The 14,943-nt window shown below is 45.7% G+C and overlaps 1 protein-coding gene across 1 annotated transcript in view; it reads right to left on the bottom strand.

Moving 5' to 3' along the window:
- LOC143997738 (cathelicidin antimicrobial peptide-like) overlaps positions 1 to 14,943 on the bottom strand; it is a 44,332-nt gene that overhangs the window by 24,760 nt on the left and 4,629 nt on the right. The window contains exons 2-3 of the mRNA XM_077493526.1: positions 12,665 to 12,766; positions 4,578 to 4,640 (exon numbers count right to left, since the gene is read on the bottom strand). Of these exons, the coding sequence (XP_077349652.1) occupies positions 4,578 to 4,640; positions 12,665 to 12,766 (165 nt within the window). The remainder of the gene's footprint in view (positions 1 to 4,577; positions 4,641 to 12,664; positions 12,767 to 14,943) is intronic.

Genomic DNA, 14,943 nt, shown 5'->3' with positions numbered 1-14,943 from the left:
GCCAGTACCCTGAGCCTGGGTGAGAAAGGATGAGGAGGATGAGGACGGCTTGGTCATCCACTCTACCAAGTCTTTGGCATGTTGCAGCTCAACATGTCCAGCTGCCGAAAATAAGTACAATCATGTCCCATGGCCACGTACTGATGAGGATGCACCGTGCCCACGACCAGCAATGTTGCCTCTAGACACAGAGCCTGTTTGCCCTCTTTTATTGGCTCGTGACTGTCTGCCTCTACTTGTTGGCCTTCCAGACATACTAATGGCCTGCAGGGAGATGTAGCTGAAAAAAGCTGGGACGTACATAATGATTATACTGCAGCTAGCAGAGTCAACTGCCTGCCTGTAGTATTATTACTATGAGAACACCAGCAATTGGAGTAGCTTTATGTGCATACTGTGCAGAGGACACAGTACACCGACTGCAATTACTGCAGCTGCCTGCGCTATAGGATCAGCAGAACACCAGCAATTGGGGTAGCTTTAGGTGCACACTGTGCAGATGGCACAATACACCTACTGTAAATGCTACAGCTGCCTGCGGATAGGATCAGCAGAACACCAGCAATTGAGGTAGCTTTCTGTGCACACTGTGCAGATGACACAATACACCCACTGTAATTACTGCAGCTGTCAGCAGAACACCTGCCATTGGGGTAGCTTTAGGTGCACACTGTGCAGATGGCACAATACACCGACTGTAATTGCTACAGCTGCCTGTGGATAGGATCAGCAGAACACCAGCAATTGAGGTAGCTTTCTGTGCACACTGTGCAGATGACACAATACACTGACTCTAATTGCTACAGCTGCCTGTGGATAGGATCAGCAGAAGACCAGCAATTGGGGTAGCTTTAAGTGCACACTGTGTAGATGACACAGTACACCAGGGATCCTCAAACTACGGCCCTCCAGCTGTTTTGCAAAACTACACATCCCATGAGGCATTGTAAAACTCTGACATTCACAGACATGACTAGGCATGATGGGAATTGTAGTTCCTGAACAACTGGAGGGCCATAGTTTGAAGACCCATGCAGTACACCAACTGTAATTACTGCAGCTGCCTGCGGTGTAGGATCAGCAGAACACCTGCAATTGGGGTAGCTTTAGGTATACACTGTGCAGATGGCACAATACACCGACTGTAATTGCTACAGCTGCCTGCGGATAGGATCAGCAGAACACCAGCAATTGGGGTAGCTTTAGGTGCACACTGTGCAGATGACAATACACCCACTGTAATTACTGCAGCTGCCTGCGGTATAGGGTCAGTAGAACACCGGCAATTGGGGTAGCTTTAGGTGCACACTGTGCAGATGACACAATACACCGACCGTAATTGATACAGCTGCCTGCAGATTGGATCAGCAGAACACCAGCAATTGGGGTAGCTTTATGTGCACCCTGTGCAGATGACACAGTACACCGACTGTAATTACTGCAGCTGCCTGCGGTATAGGATCAGAAGAACACCAGCAATTGGGGTAGCTTTAAGTGCACGCTGTGCAGATGGCACAGTACACTGACCGTAATTGCTACAGCTGCCTGTGGATTGGATCAGCAGAACACCAGCAATTGGGGTAGCTTTATGTGCACACTGTGCAGATGACACAATACACCCACTGTAATTACTGCAGCTGCCTTTGGTATCAGAACACCAGCAATTGGGGTAGCTTTAAGTGCACACTGTGCAGATGGCACAATACACCAACTGTAATTGCTACAGCTGCCTGCGGATAGGATCAGCAGAACACCAGCAATTGGGGTAGCTTTAGGTGCACACTGTGCAGATGACACAATACACCCACTGTAATTACTGCAGCTGCCTGCGGTATAGGGTCAGCAGAACACCGGCAATTGGGGTAGCTTTAAGTGCACACTGTGCAGATGACACAGTACATCGACTGTAATTACTGCAGCTGCCTGCGGATAGGATCAGCAGAACACCAGCAATTGGGGTAGCTTTAGGTGCACACTGTGCAGATGGCACAATACACTGACTGTAATTGCTACAGCTGCCTGTGGATAGGATCAGTAGAACACCAGCAATTGGGGTAGCTTTAGGTGCACACTGTGCAGATGACACAATACACCCACTGTAATTACTGCAGCTGCCTGCGGTATAGGGTCAGCAGAACACCGGCAATTGGGGTAGCTTTAGGTGCACACTGTGCAGATGACACAATACACCGACCGTAATTTATACAGCTGCCTGCGGATTGGATCAGCAGAACACCAGAAATTGGGGTAGCTTTATGTGCACACTGTGCAGATGACACAGTACACCGACTGTAATTACTGCAGCTGCCTGCGGTATAGGATCAGCAGAACACCAGCAATTGGGGTAGCTTTAAGTGCATGCTGTGCAGATGGCACAGTACACTTACCGTAATTGCTACAGCTGCCTGTGGATTGGATCAGCAGAACACCAGCAATTGGGGTAGCTTTATGTGCACACTGTGCAGATGACACAATACACCGACTGTAATTACTGCAGCTGCCTGCGGTATCAGAACACCAGCAATTGGGGTAGCTTTAAGTGCACACTGTGCAGATGGCACAATACACCAACTGTAATTGCTACAGCTGCCTGCAAATAGGATCAGCAGAACACCAGCAATTCGGGTAGCTTTAGGTTTACACTTTGCAGGTGCCACAATACACCGACTGTATTTACTGCAGCTGCCTGGTATAGGATCAGCAGAACACCAGCAATTGGGGTAGCTTTAGGTGTACATTGTGCAGATGGCACAATACACCAACTGTAATTGCTACAGCTGCCTGCAGATAGGATCAGCAGAACACCAGCAATTCGGGTAGCTTTAGGTGTACACTGTGCAGGTGCCACAATACACCGACTGTAATTGCTGCAGCTGCCTGCCTGTGGTATAGGAGCAGCAGAACACCAGCAATTGGGGTAGCTTTAGGTGCACACTGTACATATGACACAATACACAATTGTAATTACTGCAGCTGCCTGCGGTATCAGAACACCAGCAATTGGGGTAGCTTTAAGTGCACACTGTGCAGATGACACAGTACACCGACTGTAATTACTGCAGCTGCCTGTGGTATAGGATCAGCAGAACACCAGCAATTGGGATAGCTTTAGGTGTACATTGTGCAGATGGCACAGTACACCGACTGTAATTACTGCAGCTGCCTGCGGTATAGGATCAGCAGAACACCAGCAATTGGGGTAGCTTTAAGTGCATGCTGTGCAGATGGCACAGTACACTGACCGTAATTGCTACAGCTGCCTGCAGAAAGGATCAGCAGAACACCAGCAATTCGGGTAGCTTTAGGTATACACTGTGCAGGTGGCACAATACACCGACTGTAATTGCTGCAGCTGCCTGCCTGTGGCATAAGAGCAGCAGAACACCAGCAATTGGGGTAGCTTTAGGTGTACACCGTGCAGGTGGCACAATACACCGACTGTATTTGCAACAGCTTCAAATGAAATGAAATCACACTGTCTCTCCGTCTATCTCTCTCTGCCGTCACAACACCCTACACAAAACCGCTGTGCAGGCGGCCTTATATAGTGTGGGTCGTGTACTAAACCCCCTGAGCCATAATTGGCCAAAGCCACCCTGGCTTCGGCCAATTACAGCTCGCTAGCTCGCAAGATAAACTTATTTGGTTCAGATGGTGACAAGCGTGTGTGGGGGCAACCAGGTGAGGAGTACAAAGACAAGTGTGTCTTGTCTACAGTCAGGCATGGTGGTGGGAGTGTCATGGTCTGGGGGCTGCATGAGTGCTGCCGGCACTGGGGGGGGCTACAGATCATTGAGGGGACCATGAATGCCAACATGTACTGTGACATACTGAAGCAGAGCATGATCCCCTCCCTTCAGAGACTGGGCCGCAGGGCAGTATTCCAACATGATAACGACCCCAAACACACCTCCAAGACCACCACTGCCTTGCTAAAGAAGCTGAGGGTAAAGGTGATGGACTGGCCAAGCATGTCTCCAGAACTAAACCCTATTGATCATCTGTGGGACATCCTCAAACGGAAGGTGGAGGAGCACAAGGTCTCCAACATCCACCAGCCCCGTGATGTCGTCATGGAGGAGGGGAAGAGGACTCCAGTGGTCACCTGTGAAGCTCTGGTGACCTCCATGCCCAAGAGGGTTAAGGCAGTGCTGGAAAATAATGGCGGCCACACAAAATATTGACACTTTGGGCCCAATTTGGACATTTTCACTTAGGGGTGTACTCACTTTTGTTGCCTGCGGTTTAGACATTAATGGCTGTGTGTTGAGTTATTTTGAGGGGACAGGAAATTTACACTGTTATACAAGCTGTACACTCACTACTTTACATTGTAGACAAGTGTCATTTCTTCAGTTTTGTCACATGAAAAGATAGAAGGAAATATTTACACAAATGTGAGGGGTGTACTTACTTTTGTGAGATATTATATATATATATATATATATATACCTGTATATAGAAAAAAAAATTGAAACATTTATATATAGAAAAAAATAAACTTTATCTTAAAGTATTTTCTGTGGTTTGTCCCTGGTGCATCTTTCCACATTAAAAAAACCCAGACAACTCTTTACCTCGGTCAGGCCGACGCATTTCACATCCTCGTCCTCCCGGTGCAGAGCGCAGACCTTCACCTCCTGCAAAGTCAGACACACAGATCTTCTCTTAGTGACATGAATTTTTCAGGAAGAGCGATCAGATCAGAGAGAATATCAGAGGAAAATCCTACATGACAGCCAAATATTCCTCTCCTGCTTCAGCCATCCTTAAATTCTGAGAAGAACGGACGCACACAGAACCATTAAATCAAACCCCCCTGCATGCGTAGAAGGCATCTGGAGCCCATTGGTTCAATCTGTCATCTTTGATTCAATTATAAATCCTGAAGAGCTCATTCACACTTGCGGCTACTAGCATTGCCGCTACTCTGAAAAGCAATCCACGGTGGATCGTATTTCAGAGGGCATTTAAGGTTGGGGGGAGTCAGGGTACCATAAAAAATTTGAAATTCGGAAATTCAAAACCCGACAATTCGGAAATTCAAAACCCGACAATTCGGAAATTCTAAAATTCTGACATTTTAAAATGTTAAATTCAAAGATTCAGAAATTCGGAAATTTGAAAATTCGAAAATCCAAAAATTCTAAAATTGGAAATTCTAAAATCATAATTTTAGAGGGCATTCAAGATGGGGTGATCGGGGTACCATAGCACCTTGCACCAGGGAAATGCGTAGTAAATAGACATGTGCAATTCATTTAGTTCCGAATTCGTTTAATGAATTTGGACAAATTCGTTAATCCCGAAACTTCCAAATTTTTTTATTTCCAAATTTCCTGAAAATTTGAAATTCGAAATTCAGAAATTGGAAAATTCGGAAATTCTTAAATTCGAAAATTTGAAATTCGGAAATTCAAAAGCTGACAATTCGGACGTTCTAAATTTAGAAAATGAAAAATTCGAATTCGGAAATTTGGAAATTCTAAATTCTGAAATTCGAAAATTTGAAATTCAAAGATCTGGAAATTTGAAAATTCAAAAATCCCAAAATTTGGAAATTCTAAAATCATAATTTTCAAATTCTTGAATTTCAGAATTTTTTAATTTCTGTAAAACGAATGAAACTAAAACAAATACGAACACCTATTTTGTCAGTGCACACGTCTAGTAGTAAAGCTCTTTTGGTACCCTAAGTGCGGGAAGGTGTCATGGTACTTAAAAGAGAAGTCTGGGATTTGCTTTTTTTTTTGTGAATCATACTTACCTAGCTGGATGCAGCATCCGCAATCCACCCCTTGCTGCCTCCAACACTGAGAACAGAGCAATCAAACACCGCCGATCGCTCAGTTCTCACAGCTCCCTGAGTAGAGAGCTGCTCTGCCCCCCGGACTCATTGGAGTGCTGGGCTGTGGAGGGGACGGGAGCGGCCGGCTCAGGCTCTCAGTGGGTCACTCGCTGTAGCTGTACGGCGGTCCCATTAACAGCGTGTGGGCTGCACGGCAGGGGAGCTGATGCACGTGACGATAACCGCTGGCCACCCGCGATCGTTCCACAGAGGGGCAGAACGGGGATCTGTCAATGTAAACAAACAGATCCCTGTTCTGTCAGGGAAGTACAGAGTGATGTAGCAGAAAGTAAAACTTTTTTCCTGGTGCCTCCATGGCAGCATACCTGTGACAAGCTCCGCCTTGGCTCCTCCCTCAGGACTAGTGAATATTATAAAAGAAATCGTTAGCACAGCCCCAGCATTCTCCTTTTTTTCCTCATACCTCATGGCAGTGAATCCTGGTCGGCGTCCTTACCTTCTGCATTCGGCAGCTTCCGTCCGGGTTCAAGCCTCTCCCGGACGCAGTTCCTTCTCTTGGGCAGCTAAACGCGCTTATAAGGTTGGAAGTCCCTTCTGTAGGATCTTTTGGGACAAGCAGTTTGTCTCTTAAGTAAGAGCTTTATCTGCAAGTTGATCAGGCACCAGCTCGTTCATGGTAACAGAGGCAGCAGCTATTACTACATTTCTTTTTTTCCCTCCTTCTTTCCTTCCCCTTTTAGGTTTTACATCTTTGGCTTTTCTCTTTCTCCCCTTCGTCCTTTCTCTTTCTTCTTCCCTCTCTATCTTCCCCTCCTCAACTTTCCATTTCTGTCTTTCTTTTGACCTCTCATTTTTTCTTTTATTTTTCGTTGCTTCTTTTAGAGGAAAAACCCCTCTCCTAGCCCCTGCCATTGTTAGCTGCGTAGGAGCCGCGCGCGCTCAGCCCCGGCACTTTATTCGCCCCCTCGGCGTTCCCCGCGGTGCTCTGTGCATGCGCCGGCGGTGCGAGGCTTCCGGGTTTCCGTTCCGCCGGTCGGCGCATGCGCAGTAGTTCCCGGGGGCCGCCGCGGCCATTTTGGATAAGGGCATCGTGCCCTGCCTCTCCTGTTTCACTATTTATCTCCCTGTCGGCCTCAGTGGGACGCCTGTGGCCGCAGGGAGTACTGCGTCTGAGAGCTCCAGGGAGCAAATACCCATTCCTTTTAGGTAAAATAAATAAATAAATAAATGTAAAAAAAAAAAAAAAAAAGGGGAGCGATTAATTAAATAATTTAAGATAAATATATTAAATTATTATATAAACAAAATTAATAAAAATTATTTAAATAGATGTTCATCTGGGTTAAAAAAAAAAAAAAAAGACAAAGGTAGAGAACCCATTGTTTATAGAGGTAATTTCACTTTTACCAAGTCAAGACGTGGTGGGTTGATCTTTCTTCTCTAAAACTATTTTCTTAGCTGCTGTTTCTGCTAATCCGTCTAGTATGAGCCATTTGCCGCACGCACAAGATCCTACTCTACACCTGAGGTAAGGACCTACGTCCAGGTAAGTCGATACACTTTTTTAAAAATGGATAAAAGAGTGCACTGTGGATGGTACTTTTATGTATTTCAGTCCTGTATGCCAGAAGACGTCTAAGAAGACCTCAAGGCAACATGGAGACGATGATGACTCTCGTCACAGCAGGTCATCCAGGGGAAAGCATCGGCCCAAAAGCGCCGTCATTCATGCTCCCCGAGACCTAGATCTCCAAGATGTCAGCCCTGTGGGGCTACCCCACTTCCAGACAAACTGATCTGTCGAAATTGCATCAGGGACTATGCAGCGGACAGAGAATCTGAAAGTCTCCAAGTGGCGGACCTACTTAAGAAAGCAGTAAATGATTCCACTGCGGAATTGGTAGCTACAATGCCGACGCAGCCAGCATCTCCTCCACAGGAGCAAACGGCTGAGGCTCCCATTCCCGGGCCGTCCACAAGTGGAATTTCTTGTCCGACCCTTGCATCTTCCTCTAAAATCATCAGGAAGAGAATGCCATCTCAGTGGAATCATCTGATGACCTAGATGCCTCTGGCTTTGCTTTCGCCATGGTACAGCTTTCTGTACAGGCAGTTAAACAAGAGAGCGGCTGGGAAGAGACCAACACAGAGGTTAAAAGTCTAAATCGTACTTCCCCTTTCTCAAATGCCAGATATCCTTTTTCCCTCTCATGGAAGGGATGTGATTGAAGAAGAGTGGAAAAAGACAGAGAAAAGATTCTCCATTAATCAGTTGGGAACGTTATACCCTCTCTGAGGCTAGTTCCGCAGTGCTGGAGGGTTCTCCAGTGGTCGATGCAGCAGTGGTAAGGTTGGCAAAGAATGTCACGTTGCCCCTGGAAGACTCATCTTCTTTAAGGTCCCACTGGACAGGAGGATGGATCTGGATCCAAAAAGGCTTACCAGATGGCAGGCAACGTCTGTAAATCTGTGATAGCTCTGACATCAGTGTCAAATGCACTACATGTCTGGATTAATAATATAGATTCGGCAGGCCAACAGGAAATCCCAAAGGAGGATGTAATCAAGGCCTTGGATGAGCTGAAGCTCTCAGCAGACTTTATTGGTGAAGCCGCCATTGATTCAATTCGTTGCTCCGCAAGGGCAATGCTCTTGGAAAAGCACACAGTCTACGTTTCTCAAGACCTGAAGGCAGAGACCAGTGCCTACCCCACAGGATTCCACTAAATCCTTGGACGCCAGGCCAGCCCAAGCTATGGGGGCCAGGTCAAAACACTTCTCAAAGATCTGGGAACAAAAGTGCAGGGATCCTTGGGTAGTCTCCACAGTCAAATACAGCCATTTCTGGTTGTCCCTAGACAAATCTCCCAAGGACTTCTTCTCCCCGAAAAGGGTGTCAAGGTTCCCTCCAAATAAAAAAAAAAAAAAAAAAAGAGCGGAGGCACTACAGCGATTTCTTCTCTCCTTGCAAGAACAGCAAGCAGTAGTCCCAGTGCCTCCATCAGAGAGTTTTTCGGGTTGTTACTCCTGTATTCTAGTCCCCAAGAGAAATGGAGGGTGAAGACCTGTGATAGGCCTAAAGAGACTAAACCCCTTTATCTTCCTAGAAAAATTCAAACTGGAGTAACTACAGATGATTATTCATGTAGTCTAACCAGGGGACTGGTTATTGTCAATAGGCTTGCAGGACGCTTACCTGCGTATATCCATACTCCAGTTCCAGAAGTATCTGAGATCCATTTGGCTTCAGCACGTCGCCAGCAGTCTTCACAAAGACCCTGATTGCCATCATAACCCCTCTGAGGGAATTGGGGCTTCAGGTATGCCATTACTTGGACGACACTCTACTCCTGGCGGAGGATCCAGCCCAGTTAGGGGAACACAGGAACATTCTTTTGACAACTCTAGCAGAATTCGGATGGAAGATAAACCAGGAGAAAAGTCACCTTTCTCCAACCTAGGAGATGGTTTATTTGGGTGCGCTGTTCAATAAAAGGAACAGAACAGTGGCTCCCCCACCTCAGAAGGTGACATCCATTATTCAACAAATGAAGAAAGTGAGTACGAGATCCTACCTGACAGTCTCAAACTGTTTGGGCCTGATAGGCCAGATGTCGTCTTGTATCCCTATGGTCCCCTGGGCCCATTAGCATTTGAGACATTTCCAGCTGGAGTTCTTGAGACTGTGGAACAGACGGTATCTATCCCAAACCATACACTTGATGACCTTGATGCTCAGGAGTCTACGTTGGTGGATGAAGAAACAGACACTTCTGGTTCCGCGCCCATTAGGGCATGTCGACTGGATCACAATTACTACCGATGCCAGTGCAGCAGGTTGGGGAGCACACTGCAACCAGATTTCAGTGCAGGGAAGACGGTCCTTCCATACAGCAGGCTTGGTGTCAAATGTCCTGGAGGTCAAGAATGGCCTACCTCGCATTTCTATCCCTAGAGTTCAAGATTACAGGGAAACCAGTTCTCCTCCAAATGAACAACAGGGCTGCAGTATCTTATGTACACCGGCAAAGGCGGACACACAGCAGGTCCCTCCTGAAGGAGGTGGAACCCATAATTCTCTGTGCAGAAAGGAATCTAAAGGACCTGAGGGCAGTCTATCTGCCCGGTCATCTCAACTCGAGGGCCAACAGCCTTTTCCACAGGTTCATTGATGCCAACGAATGGTCTCTACACCCGGAGATTTTGACTGGATAGTGAACTAGTGGGGTCCCCTCGAGCTAGGCCTATTTGCAACAGCATTCAATACCAAACTCCCAAGGTTCGTTTCAAGGCTTCCTCACCCCCAGGCGGAGACAATAGATGCCCTCTCAGCCCCCTGGGCATGCAACCGGGCCTATGCCTTCCCTCCACGGCCTCTCATTCCAAGATTCTTGTCAAGACTTATGACAGAAACCACGACGGTGATAGCGGTCATACCGTACCGGCCAATTCCCCACAGCAATGTATCTGAGTACCCGGCCTCCAGTCAAGGTTACAATAATACCTCTTCTCCTGTCGCAAGGATGTCATACCCATCCAGGCCCCCCGCAGGCTGGACCTTCACATCTGGCAGCTGAAAGAGAAAGGTTCCAATCCCTAGGGTGTTCCAATAAAGTGATCGCAACCTTGCTCAAGGCAAGAAAACCACCCACAAACGGCATATACGATAAAGTGTGGAACAAGTTCAGGGCCTTCATGCTTGGCAGAAGCTGTGATCCAGGTTCCCCATCATCCTCTCAAATTCCTGAGTTTTTACAGGCAGGCCTAGACCTAGGCCTTGTAAGAGGTACACTAAAGGTACAGGTATCAGCGATTTCAGCAGCAACCAGTAGAAGATGGGCCGAGGATCCTTTAATAATCCAGTTCTTCAAAGCTGTCAAAAAGATCCGACCGCCAACAAAACAATCCTTTCCCACTTGGGACCTTGCTATCATCCTTATCGTCCTTAGCCAATCCACCTTTCTGCCCCTTCGGAGTCAGCATCACTCTGGAATCTAACCTTGAAGCTAGCCTTCCTGATAGCTATAACCTCTGGCAGACGGGTTTCAAAGCCCCAAGCTTTAGGAACAGATCAAATTCACATGATATTCTATCCGGTCAGAGTAGAACTCAGAACAGTGCGAGGATTTATTCCCAAGGTTGCATCATCCTTGAACATGTCGGAACCTTGGGCACTCCCAACATTTTCTGAACAGGACTCTGGCTCTTTTTATGAGCTGGACATTGCCTCCACTTTGAGATGCTATCTGCAGGGGATCCATCAGGCTATTTATAATTCCCTGGGATAAAAAAAAAAAAAAAAAAAAAAAAAAAACAAAAACAAAGGCAAGGAGGCATCAGCAAGAACGATTGACTCATGGATCGTTAAACTCATCCACAAGGGGTACAAGACAAATGGGCTGGAACCCCCTTCGGCGGTCAGGGCGCACTCCACCAGAGTGGTTTCTGCCTCTTGGGTGGTAAGAGCGAATGTGTCAATTGAAACTATTTGTAGGGCAGCGACTTGGTCGTCCCAACATACGTTCCGAAACATTACAAGGTGGACCCAGGGGCTCTCTCATCAGTGGAGTTTGGCATATAGGCAGTCACATCAGCTTTTGCTTCTTATAAATAATAATTTCTTTAAAATAAACTTCTAAGCATCATCCCACCCATCTTTAGCTAGTTATTTGTCACAGGTATGCTGCCATGGAGGCACCAGGAAAACAGAAAATTGTACCATACTTACCGTAATTTTCTTTTCCTGGTGCCTATCCATGGCAGCATACAATCCCACCCTCGGTATTCTATATTACGGAGAATGCTGGGGCTGTGCTAACGATTTCTTTTATAATATTCACTAGTCCTGAGGGAGGAGCCAAGGCGGAGCTTGTCACAGGTATGCTGCCATGGATAGGCACCAGGAAAAGAAAATTACGGTAAGTATGGTACAATTTTCTGTTTTTTTTTTTCAAAATTGTCGGTCTTTTTTTGTTTATATTGAAATAAATAAAAAAAAAGCAGAGGTGATCAAATATCACCAAAAGAAAGCTCTATTTTTTTTTTTTTTTTTTTAATCAAAAATATGTAGAAGAAAATATTTTGGCCTAAACTGATAAGAAATGCATTTTTGTTTTTTAAATTTGCCATACGATTATAGCAAAAATGTAAAAATGTTTTTTTTTTTTTCTAAATTGTCGGTCTTTTTTTGTCTATAGCGCAAAAAAATAAAACCCACAGAGGTGATAAAATACGACCAAAAAGAAAGTTCTATTTGTGGGGTGAAAAAAAAAAAAGGGACGTCAATTTTGTTTGGGTACAGCTTCTCACGACTGCGCAATTGTCAGTTAAATTGATGCAAAAAAATGGCCTGGTCACTAAGGGGGGTAAATCCTTCCAAGGGTAAAGTGGTTAAAGCAACCTGTCACGAAATTATAATTTTTTTATTATTATTATTTTTATTTTTATTAAATGTTCCTCTCTTTAACTCCTTCCTTATTAACCCTTAATTTACTCGAATCACCTTTAATTAACTCCTTATTATCCTTCTCCCTTTAATTATTATTTTCCTGCTGATTATTTTTTTTCTTAATTCTATTTTTATAAATTAAATTTTTTATTTTTTTTTGCTTTGTTTGGTAATATTTTTGCACCTTTAACATATATTTACACGTTTCACATTGAAAAAAGCGGAAAAAATATATATATATTTTTTCTTTTATTTGTAAATAACTTTTTAATGTTTTGTACCATTGCTGAAAGCAGAACAGTTGCGGTCGGGATCGAGGGATCAGTATCGGCTCTCTTAAAAAAAAAAAAAAAAAAATAAAAAATCGGTGCATCCCTGGTTATCAGTTTTTGATTTTTTTTCCTCACCCCGTCCTTGCTGTAGTCACATCCCTCCAAGTCATTCTCTTCAGATTTGGGGCAGTCCGTCTGCTTTATCAAGAAAGTGATGGCTGGAGAGTCTCCCTCCTCCTGCGGAAAAAAAAAAAAAAAGAGACAAGGTGTATATCTAAACCCAGGCCAGGAGCAAAAATGTAACATATGGCAGCTTATCTGTCTTTAGATGTGGTGGCTGCATTTGTTTTCTTTTTTCAGCCTATATTTTCACCTGGTGATCCTGCTAGTAACACACTTCCTGTACTAGGATAGCAAAGCTCGCTGTACTTTATCTATGGAGGAGCAGCCTTGTCACCCAAGGAGAGGGCTACAGAATACCTTCCCTATGTTATGGAGATAAGAAAAAGGTAGGTGGGGGGGGGTTCTGTAGTGCTAACCTAGGGTGACAACATAGATTGTGTACTGTATGTATGGAGGAGCAGCGTTGTCACCCTAGGAGAGGACTACAGAACACCTTCCCTATGATATGGAGATGAGGAAAATGTGGGTGGGGGCGTTCTGTAGTCCTAACCTAGGATGACGATGTATATTTTGTACTGTATGTGTGGAGGAGCGGTGTTGTCATCCTAGGGCGGAACTACAGACCACCCCCCCCCCCATCTTCTTCCCCATAACATACAAGGGAGGTGTTCTGCAGCCCACAGAGATAGTTGGGAACAATGTGCAGCCATTGACAAGATCCCCCCCCCACAACATTAGATCCACTCCAGTAAAAATAGACCCCTCCCTATATCAATAGACCCCCTCAGATACATAAAACCCCCCTCCCAGCAACAATAGGTTCCTTTCCAGCTGCTAGTAACAATAGACCCCACACATCCTCAATAGTAGACCCCCCTGTAATACTAGATCCCCCCAGCAACAATATGTCCCCTACCAGCAACAGCAGATCCTCCAGCAGCCATTGACACGATATCCCCTCACAACAGTAGATCCACTCCAGTAACAATAGACCCCTCCCTACATCAATAGACCCCCTCAGATACAAAATCCTCCCTCCCAGCAACAATAGGTCTCCTGCCAGCAACAGTAGATCCTCCAACAGCCATTGACAAGATACCCCCCCCCACAACATTAGATCCACTACAGTAACGATAGACCCCTCCCTATATCAATAGACCCCCTCAGATACATAAACCCCCCTCCCAGCAACAATAGGTTCCTTTCCAGCTGCTAGTAACAATAGACCCCACACACCCTCAATAATAGATCCCCCTGTAATACTAGATCCCCCCCAGCAACAATATGCCCCCTACCAGCAACAGTAGATACTCCAGCAGCCATTGACAAGATACCCCCATAACAGTAGATCCAGTCCAGTAACAACAGACCCCTCCCAATATCAATAGACCCCCCTCAGATACAAAATCCCCCCTCCCAGCAACAATAGGTCCCTTTCCATCTTCTAGTAACAATAGACCCCACACACCCTCAATAGTAGATCCCCCTGTAATACTAGATCCCCCCAGCAACAATATGCCCCCTACCAGCAACAGTAGATACTCCAGCAGCCATTGACAAGATACCCCCATAACAGTAGATCCAGTCCAGTAACAGACCCCTCCCTATATCAATAGACCCCCCTCAGATACAAAATCCCCCCTCCCAGCAACAATAGGTCCCTTTCCAGCTTCTAGTAACAATAGACCCCACACATCCTCAATAGTAGATGCCTCCAGCAAAAAATTGGTTCCATACCAACAACAATAAATCCTCCAGCAGCCATCAACAATAGATTCCCCACTGCAACAGTAGATCCACTCAAGTAACAGTAGCCCCCCCCCCCCACAACAATAGATCCCCCAGCAGCCAAACTCAATAGACCCTCCAGCACCCCCCCCCCCCCTTCCCACCTTGCCAGGACATACATTCAGTGCTGGAGGTGATGGACCTTTGTACCTCCTGTGTTCCCACTGAAAAAAGCCCCAATTTTATTTATAATAATCATTTTGTATCTCATTATTCTGCCAGATTGTGATGATTTGTATCATTCTCAGGGGAGATAATTCCCATGTTTGTCGTCTCTTCTTTGAAATCCATGTTACCCTTTACACCAGCAGAAGGCGGCACTTTAAATGGGATGGGACACCCGGGTCTTAGCCCTTGTACACACGGTCAGACATTCCGATGGACAATGTCCGATAGGACCGTGTTGTCGGATAATCTGACAGTGTGTGGGCTCCATCGGACCAAGTTTTCCAGCTGGGCTATAAAATTTTCCGACAACATGATCCGATCGGACTTTGTCCAAT

This window comes from Lithobates pipiens, unplaced genomic scaffold (assembly GCF_037356315.1).
Source record: "Lithobates pipiens isolate NorthernLeopardFrog02 unplaced genomic scaffold, aLitPip1_a1.2 Scaffold_19, whole genome shotgun sequence".
Taxonomy (NCBI): Eukaryota; Metazoa; Chordata; class Amphibia; order Anura; family Ranidae; genus Lithobates; species Lithobates pipiens.
The sequence above is the reverse complement of the archived record's forward strand: the minus strand, read 5'-3'. Positions and strand labels throughout refer to the sequence as shown.